The 9,558-nt window shown below is 50.0% G+C and overlaps 1 protein-coding gene across 1 annotated transcript; it reads right to left on the bottom strand.

Annotated features, from left to right (window-relative positions):
* Positions 1-4,836: 4,836 nt before the first annotated feature.
* Positions 4,837-7,404, bottom strand: gsx2 (GS homeobox 2). Its single transcript, XM_040184795.2, has 2 exons — positions 5,717-7,404; positions 4,837-5,572 (listed from the first exon to the last, which is right to left on the bottom strand). The coding sequence occupies exons 1-2, from the start codon at positions 6,132-6,134 to the stop codon at positions 5,229-5,231; spliced, it is 762 nt and encodes a 253-aa protein (XP_040040729.1). The 5' UTR covers positions 6,135-7,404; the 3' UTR covers positions 4,837-5,228.
* Positions 7,405-9,558: the final 2,154 nt, after the last annotated feature.

Below are 9,558 nucleotides of genomic sequence, written 5' to 3'. Positions count from 1 at the left end.
ACCGAGAGAAAAAAAGTAATCATCTGGCTCAAAGTAAAGAACTCAGGAAACGACACCCCTCCTTGTCCTCTCCTCCCTTTCGAGCTCTGGACCCCGTTTCAAAATAAGAGTTGTTTTTTTTTTTTGGGGGGGGGGGGGGGGGGGGGGGGGGGGGGGGGGTCATACGAGTATCCCCGCCGAAATGCGATTTTTAAATATAATGAATATGGATGCGATGACTTTTTAGGAGGACCGAAGTCGGTGTGATATCTATTTATCTATTATCTATCTACGGCATAACAAGACTGCACTTTCAGTCAAAGGACCCCCCCCCCCCCCCCCCAATGACTTACGCGCGATCGTCACAAAGTGGAAAGAGTGGCGCCGCGAGACTAGAGGGCGCTCCAACACCACGTCACCGCGAGGCACACTCACACACACTCACGCACAGACACACACTTCTCCGGTTGTGTTGTTGTTTTCCATCAGAATGTGGACACGCACCGGTCAGCTGACCCGCTGCCACTATTCTTATTGTTGTTATTATTGTATTTGTTTACGCCTGTCGGCCACCAGCACAATATGAACCCCCATCTGTGGGGCATCAGGACCGGTGTGTGTCTGCGGAGCCCCCCCCCCGAGAGCCGTTTGTTGTAATTACTTCCACATGTTGCCCAACAGAACAGTGTCCTTCTTCTCCAAAACAAAAGCTCCGAGAGGCGAAGCGCACCTCGACTTCTTCTCAACTTCACACTTTCCTTCTGATCAAATCGATATAAAGTACTTTAACCTGTCAAAGCCGTACGGGTTGAGCCCAAAACAGTCATATCTGTATATCTGAGCATTTTTCATATTGAAATCTACTCTTTGACCCTCTTCACAGGAGCATTTACTGAGTTAAAGAATTCAAATGTTCAATATAAAAACATCACGACTTCATTCTGGCTGCTGTCCCACATCGATCCAGACGCGTTGACTCTAATGTGTCCACAAAAGAAAAACACCGGGTTTTTTCCCTCATATGAAGTTCTAGAAGGAGCCTCTTTCGGTCCTGACGTCTCCACGTGTGTCCACAAGGGGGCTTTCTGGGGGACAGTCATCCGGGTTCGAATGAGAAGAGAAGATCCCCTTCGAAGGGGCTTTAAGCAACAGACGTTCATCCTTCCGGCTCGCGCTTCGTCCCTCGTGTCGTCACTGGTCCTGAAGTCCGTCCTGGGGCCTCCTGGTTCCGGATCAGGACTCGGGGACCGTTTGGAGCTCGACTGGTTCTGTCTCAACGCGTTAGGCCGAAGATAAACGTTACGTGTCCGTCTGTCTGTCTGTCTGTCTGTCTGTGGTCCTGGAGCTGTCCATCGTTCTGAATCGTTGTTTTCACCGTGTTTTACTGACGCGCATCTCTAAAGAAACAATAAATAATAATCAATACAATATATTTATTGCTGTAATTATATGGCGTTAAAGAGTTCATAAACATACTAAATTAGATCATTAATACAAAACAACAATAACACGTTTGATATTTTACCAGCTTCGACACATTTTAAACTGAGTTTGTTCAAAAACAAAGTGGTCCCATCATATCAATAATAAATAAATACAAATTAGCTAAATAGTGCATAAGAATTGGTAGTAGATGTAGCTAATATTACGATGTGTTATTATTATATGAAATGACAGATACATTATAATATAATGGATCTTGCATTACTTTAAAAGCTTGATTAAATAAAATCTGTACAGATTAAATGTTTATGCTCTTATTCGAACTAAATGTCCACGTTGCTGTTTGCTTCATTTTCTTTTCACTGTAAGATCAAACAAGTCCAATTAATTAGGCTTTTTATACGTTTTATTTAATATGTGTGTCCATTAAAACACTCCGATGTCCCGACTCCAAACCAAGTGTCCTTTAACGGATCTGCGCCCCAAAACGATCCCTGGCGTGTTCGGGGCGCGGCCTACGGCGGCACGGGCCACCCCTGGAATCTGATTGGCCCACTCCAATATCTTAAAATATGATTGGCTATATGCCCAGTCAGAGGCGGGCCACGGCGCTGAACGTAAACTGCGCTCTTGTTTAGAGCTGCAGTTCAGTGTTTAAGGCCGGCGCGTGTTTCTGCGTCTGCGTCTGCGCACTCGTTTCACTTCATGGTTCTGCGCGTGTTGCAGAGCGATTCACCTCCAGAACAACAGGCGGAGTGACGTGTTTGTGTTGAAGACGACCCAGAGAGTCACGTCTATTTATTTATTGGTTTATTTATTTATTATAGACTTTATTGCCACTGACCGGCAAACCGGCGTTTGCGGCGATCTCCCTCCGTGAATCCAACCCGCTTCTAAACCCGCCAATGACGGCTTTGTAGAAGCGGTCATATTTGCGCATTTCTTCCGACAAAAGTTCTTCAGTCTGATCCGTTTCTCTCATAAACATCCTTCGTGTTAATAATGGCGGCATCGGGCTGTGAAAGCGGAAACGTGAGACTCCGTAAAGGACGCAGTTAGCGGACCAATCGCAGCCTGGTGCGCTGCGGGAGGCTTGCGTTGCTTGCGTTGCGCCTAGAAAAATGTCTCGACACGCGCAAGGACGCGAGGAGGTGTGAGAAGCGACGCAAGGGACGCGCAAGGGGGTCTTGCGTCTGCGTCGCTCTGAAAACGCAGACGCATAAAGGCTTTAGTGAGTGAAGTAGATATGGGTTGTGGATACAAACATGGTAAATTAATGCTATGCCGACACCTGGGTGTGGGTGTGTATTTTCTTATGTGTGTGTGTGTGTGTGTGTGTGTGTGGTGTGTGTGTGTGTGTGTGTGTGTGTGTGAGTGCACGTGTCTGCCCAGGCGCTCCTGCTCACACTTCATGCCCCCCCTATCAGTGGGTCTGCACACGCCCCCTGCAAACGATGGAACCAGAACTCCTGAATACTCTTACGGGCCAAACGGGCCTCGTGACTCGGATCAGATCCACATCATCACCCGCGAGTGTCTTCTTCCACACCGGCACTTCAGCTCCTTCCAGCCGCCGCCTCCCCGCGTGAGACAGCAGCTGCAGCCGGATGAAAAGCGCGCTTATTAATTCGCTTTGTCATGCGTAATCGGCACGTTTTTCAATGGTTGGCTCGGGTCTCTAACGGCTCATCCCGCGCGCACTCCGCTTTGGGCCTGTTTTCTCCGTTCGTGGAACGGTTTGATAAAAGTGATCAGAACGTTTGGGGACTCCGGCGGATCGATGCAATTAGTGAAGAGGAGAAGAAGTGGAGGAGAAGATAAGAAAATAAGAGGAAGAAGAGGAGGAGGAGAGAAGGGGAGAAGAAGGGGAGGAGGAGGAGGAGGAGGAGGAGAGAAGAAGGGGAAGATAAGAGGAAGAAGAGGAGGAGAGAAGGGGAGAAGAAGGGGAAAGATATTAAAATAAGAGGAAGAAGAGGAGGAGGAGAGGAAGAAGAGGAGGAGGAGAGAAGAAGGGGAAGATAATAAAATAAGAGGAAGAAGAGGAGGAGGAGAGAAGAAGGGGAAGATAAGAGGAAGAAGAGGAGGAGGTGAGAAGAAGTGGAGGAGAAAATAAGAGGAAGAAGAGGAGGAGGAGGAGGAGAGAAAAACAGCAGGTGGAGAAGAGAATGGGCGGAGGAGAAGAAAAGAGGAGGATGAAGAGGAGGAGAGAGTCGTGCGCTGTTTTGGTCTTTCACACCTGCAAGGGAACTCTAATTCGATAATGGGATATTCAATATATATTCATTAGGTGCACCCCCCCCCCCCCCCCCCTCAGAATAATATATGATCACCAGAGGGGTTGTGAATGGGGGCCATTTATCCCCCCACTCTGAATAGGTCCGCGTGGGACCCCGAAAACTTCACCTGCTTCCCCTCTCAATTAGGAATGTATCCCAAACTGACAGAAGCGAGTTCAATTAGGCGTTCGCTAATTTTCCAGCAGCCCCTCCCACTTAATCCCCCCCTCACAGTCTTTTCCCATTCTAGCCCGTGCCCCCCCCGCCCCCCCTCTTTTAATTCCGCGTAAGTTGAAAGGTTCAAACAGGCCTAATGAAACAGTGACTAAATCGTCCTCTGTGGCGCGCAGGAACCCCGGCGCGGCCTCTCAAAGCGCTCTGTGCGCGCGGGCCGTCGGGGGTCTGCGGGCTAAATGCGGGTCCCAGGGCAGGACAATCTAACCTGTCAAAGCCCTTTGCCCACTTCTATATATCCCCGATCCGAGAGGCTTGTGTGTGTGTGTGTGTGTGTGTGTTTTTTGTGTTTTTGCCCGAGCCACTGCGCCATAATCAACCGACGTGGGACCGAAAAACGCAATTAAAGTCGCTTTGACGGAGCAGATCCTTTCACAGGGAACAGTAATGAGTGTTGGCCGCTCCTCGTGGGGGCGGCACCGGGAATCTTTTTGTGGGTCGATCTAAGGAGACGTTACCGCTACACTTGGAGCTGTTTTAAATAATGTTTCCAAAGGAATAAAAGCGACAGTGGCGCGTAATAATAACAATTATAATATTAGCTGGTTGTCGTGTTGAAAAGTGTCCTCATAACCTGCAGAACTCTTTAGAGACGCCTAACGGGATATTCATCTTAGAACTTTAAAGATGGACTTGTGTTTGCATAGTATTGAACGGGTTTTCAGATATATTTGTTTCCTTTAGTGTGTGTAACACCTTCATGCTCATCATGCGTCATCCTACATTTATCATTACAATAATAATAATAATGACTATTAGTTATTTATTTACATTTTAAAATGCAACCAGGGATGAATTTTTTCTGAGTTACACCAACACTTGAATACATTTTTTTTCCAAATACTTAATGATTATAATTTCGATACTTCTTGATACTTGTTCAGATCAATACACCGACAACCTCTCAGGTCAACTCGTCATGTTTATTACAATAAATACACATTTTACATAGTTTACAAATGCTTGGTCTATACGGGCTTTCATCGGACTTCAACACTTAGTGGGGTTTGACTCGGGTTAGACCCGGGTTTGTAGGTGAGAGCCCGGAAAGGGGTCAAAACACGTCACCGTTACAGCGCACATTGGGTCATACTTCCCCATATTTCACCACAGCGTTAAAACACGTATTCACATTTTTTTTTCCTTTTTTAGAATTCAGAAGCAGAATAAACATGAAACGAATATTTTGAACACTCCATATTTCATGCAGGTTATTATTTTCTTCTTCTTCTTCTGGCCCCAGAGGCGGCCTAATGGCCGTGAAAGTGCCGGGCAGCAGCGGGGGTCTGGCCGCGCTCAGATGGGGGACACCTCCTTCTCCTCCGACGCAGAGGCCGGGGACAGAGACTCCTCGTCCTCCGACCTCGAGTAGTCCGTGAGGCCGCTCGCGCACTTGCAGCCGCTGCTGTGCACGCTCCTCTGGGTGGCTTTGCCCTCCTTCTTGTGCTTCACCCTGCGGTTCTGAAACCAGATCTTCACCTGCTTCTCCGAGAGGCTCAAGTACGTGGCGATTTCGATTCTCCTCAGTCGGGAGAGATACATGTTCGTGGAAAACTCCCTCTCAAGTTCAAGGAGTTGCGTGCTCGTGAACGCCGTGCGCATCCTTTTGCCGTTCTGCATGTGGCTGCTGTCGGAGGCACCTGTTGGAGGAAGAGACACGTTTAGCTTTATTTGATCACAAATGAGCAAATGGCACAACACTTCGCGCGTAAATGCCCGCGCGTAAAAGCCGAGCGTTTCGTTTAAAAGCAGCTGGGAGTGTAGCTACCGAACGCGTGGCTCACCAATGGAAAGGCAGTGGTATCTCCTCGGGTCCGTGACGCCGAACGTGGGCGTGCAGACAGGTGTGTGTGCCGGGTGCGCCAGCGCAGCGGACTGCTGGTGCGCGATCCTGTGGCAGTACTGCGCCTCCGCGCCCGCGAATTGGCTCTTCAGCATGGGAATGCCGCCGCGGGAAGAGTGGAGGTGGGACGTGACGCACAGCGGGCACACGCAGAAGGTCCCCGTCTTCCTGGACGGGCACACCGGAGCGGTGACCGTCATGACGCTGGGAGAGTGCATGCTGATGGGGATGAGGAAGTCCTGTCCCGGATGCTCCACCGGTCGAACCGCGTCCTTGATTATTAAAGAATCGACGTAAAAAGACCTCGACATGTTTGCGCTGCTGATAAGTGATCTCTCAAGATGATGGCCGTTTCTCATCTGAACCCCCTCGGGATCTCCAAAGGTGCTTATGTTTGATGGTTCAACAAAAGGGACCCAGAAGAGGGTTGGCCCTGCAGCGTCACCCACGTGCGCACCCGGCTCCGAAGGGGTTTACGCTGTCAGCGACCCCGAACCACGTGACGTCTCCCCGGGCCTCCAATCACAACTTCCACATTCTTCCTCTTTTTTTTTATCACCGAATTTCAGAAAGGGTCGTGCATTAGAATAATATGACCAGACAGATGCAACATATCTGTGGATGTTCTCATGGACTGTGTGAAAGTTCTGCGTTTATTCGGCGGAAACAACAACTTTATGAAATCGTGTCACAAACAGCTTTAAAAACACACATATTTGTTCGTGACGTTTATCTTGGTATTCACACGATATTTATAAATACATCTAATGCCGCTCACACTGAAGGACTTACATCTTTGGCATCAACAGAAACAGAAACTCGGAATCTCATAACTTTTATTTTTCCAATTTTGTCCGTCAATAAAAATGTGTTTATTCTTAAACCCAAAGCAAATTCTAAATGATGCGGTGCATTTCCACTGAGATTTTAAGGAACTGTGCACGCGTCCGCACACGCACTAATTGCCCGCTCGTCCTCTGGATCCGATTGGTCCACGGACCTGCAGACCTGCAGGTCTCGCTCGTGGCAATTAAAGAATTATGAGCCGCCGGTCATTCGATCCCGATCAGGATTCAATTAGAAAGTGTTTATAATGGCCGCTCTGTGCGCCGGGTAAACAGGCAGCTATTCCAGAAATTCGCTAATCCCTCATCTTGTGACGCTAATTAGCGAGTTTGATCCCCCCCCCCCCCGTCCCCCCCACCCGGGCGGGTCACCGGTAGGTTTAGCTTTCATCTCTCCGCGCAACGCCTCGGACCTTCAGACGGAGACGCGCCGGTTCTCCTCCGGCCGACCGGGCCTGATGTTGCGCCTCCTCATCGCGGCGCAAACCGGAGCGCGTGCTGGAAGAATTACAAAGTCTTTAAAATCCAACCAGAGTGACGGTGGAAGAGAAACAAACGCGTCTGTCACACGGACAGTAATTGCTCTAATAAAGGGAACGCAGTGAGGAAGACGCAGATAACGAGAGAGAGAGAGAGAGAAGGGGGAGAGCAGGGGGGAGGGAGGGAGGGGGTGGGTGGAATGATGCGTGGCGCGCGCCCTCATCACACCATGCGAGCTCTAATATTATTTTTTTTTCCCATAATTCTGCACGATAAAATTTCATTGTCTATTAAGTAATCCCACAAATGAGAGGCGTTATGAGGCTCTAACGAGGCCTAATTGGCGGGAGCGGAGGAGCCACGTGGAAGGGTTTAGGCGCTAAGCCGCCGGGTACTGCGCGCGGGCTGTTACCCCGCCATCACCCTCAGAACTCAAGGAGAACATTAGACCATTTAAGGGAAAAGAAATCCTTTGATTCTCTCCATTCTGCTTGAGGTGACGTGGCTGCAGTATTATTTTTTTGGGGGGGGTTAAGAAGCCAGTGCAACAAACGGAGCCTGTATCACTCACTGTTTAAAAGGTTATTATAAGAAATAAAAAAGGGAGAATTTGAAAAATGTGTAAAGCTCTCAGGGCCCCCGCCTCCCTCTCGCCTCCTCTTTCTCTCCAACGTCCTTTTAGCTTTTACTGCAGCGGTTACCCTCCACTGTTCACCCCCTTTTCAAATCACGTTGAGGGGCAATTAATCACCGGGCCATTCAATAACAGGAAAATTAGATTTAAATGGCTGCATTTAAGGAGAAGAAGGAGGGAAAAAAGGTTAATTCTCTGCAGTCATCTTAAGTGTTTCCTCCTTAGTGGAAAACAACATTTCTAGCATGAGAGTGAGCATCAAGGAGAGGGAAACGGTGTGTGTGTGTGTGTGTGTGTGTGTGTGTGTGTCAGACTCCTCCTAGTAGTAAAAAACACACAAACTTGCAAAACTTGCACCCTGCAGCCCCCCCCCCCCCCCCCCCCCCCCCCTCTCATTCACGCTGCATCCCATGCCGTATTAAAGCGTGAAGAAGTCCATTAACGTTTTGTTGAACAAGCGTCATTAACTTGTTTCGACGCCTTTTTACAAACCTGCCATTGTGGCCCCGGGCCGGTCTGCGGCCCATCTTTGGCCCATACAGTGCGTGATTTGCCCCTTTATCAGTTACCAGGCAACAGATCCTGAATACCGCAACTGAAAAGGGAAACACTCCGGTCCTCCGCGCAGGTCTCAGTGGCGATGGAGGGGGGGAAATGAACAATGATCCCGCGGACAACATAATGCCGCGCAATGACTTCTCATTAACAATTATCTGCTTGATGTGAACAGCAGCTGCAGTGGCCGCCCTCCATCTCGCGGCCCGCTGAATGGCGTCCGTGCAGCAGGAGTTTTTTTAGGGGGCTCCGCCGAATCTAATTTATATCTCGGTGAATAATTGGGTTTCTATGCAAAAATGAGTTGGAAATAATTACGGTTGAAAGCGGCGTGACGACCCGGCAGAGTGAAACAGAGGAGTTGCAGTTCCTTTTTAGGGCTCAAGGTGGGAGGGGGGGGGGGGGGGGGGGGATGCCCTGCCTCTTCCGGTCCCGCCGCCACGGGGCGTGACAATAATACCAAAGTTTTGCACGTCAAGAAAAGTTGCACTGGTTGTAGAACTGTTATAAAGTGCAGATGAGCCGTGCGGTTCCTTCTAAATGTACCATTTATCATCGTAATAATCAGTAAGAACATTCATAACATGCAGCTTCCCCCCCCATCGATACCGCGAAGAGCTGCAGGGACCAACGGGGAAACCGCGCTGCGTCCGCTTGGGGCCTGAGAGCTGTCGATGTGGTGTTGTTGTGCCCCCCCCCCCCCCCCATAGAAAAGCCAGTGACAGCCTCAGTGTGAGAGGAGGCTGCTGAACAAAGCCGAGCGGGACCCCGTCCTCGGGCCCACGGAGGCGTCCCGAGCCAGGCTCCCCTCTAATTGGGGAGACGCTCCTCCAGTCTCTCCGAGCTGCTTGGACCAGACACTCCAGACTGAAGTGTGCCCCCCCCCCCCCAGACCCCCCCCCCCTGAGTGCGTCTGGATGTCCACACACTCGTGTGCGTCCGTACAATTAAACGAGCCCGGGAAGTGAGATAAACGCTGCGCGGTTAAGTTCCCAGAGAAAACGCCTTCGTTAGCGCTTCGTCCCTCTGCCCCCCGACTCCCCCCCGCCCCCCGCCGCCCCCCCCCCGGCTGGCTTCCAAGAGACCGAGCAAAGGCCATTACCGAGGTGGCCCTTACTTCAATCTTCTCTTGCTCGAGTTGTCTAACGAGTCTTTCCCGTTGGGTCCACTCGTTATCGGCTCCTCGCTGGTCTCCAGCAGACCAACAGGCGGTTTGGTCCTCGGGGAAATGTCCTCCACGCGTTCTGGTCGCTGATTTAGTGAAGTCAT

The sequence above is a fragment of the Gasterosteus aculeatus genome, chromosome 8, assembly GCF_964276395.1.
Source record: "Gasterosteus aculeatus chromosome 8, fGasAcu3.hap1.1, whole genome shotgun sequence".
In the NCBI taxonomy this organism is placed as follows: domain Eukaryota; kingdom Metazoa; phylum Chordata; class Actinopteri; order Perciformes; family Gasterosteidae; genus Gasterosteus; species Gasterosteus aculeatus.
Note: the sequence above shows the minus strand (reverse complement) of the source record. Positions and strands in the feature narration are given on the sequence as shown.

Coding starts and splice junctions, on each gene's coding strand:
- gsx2 (XM_040184795.2), bottom strand. CDS start 6,134: ATGAGAAACGGCCATCATCTTGAGAGATCACTTATCAGCAGCGCAAAC. Junction 5,573..5,716: donor ATACCACTGCCTTTCCATTG/GTGAGCCACGCG, acceptor TTCCTCCAACAG/GTGCCTCCGACAGCAGCCAC.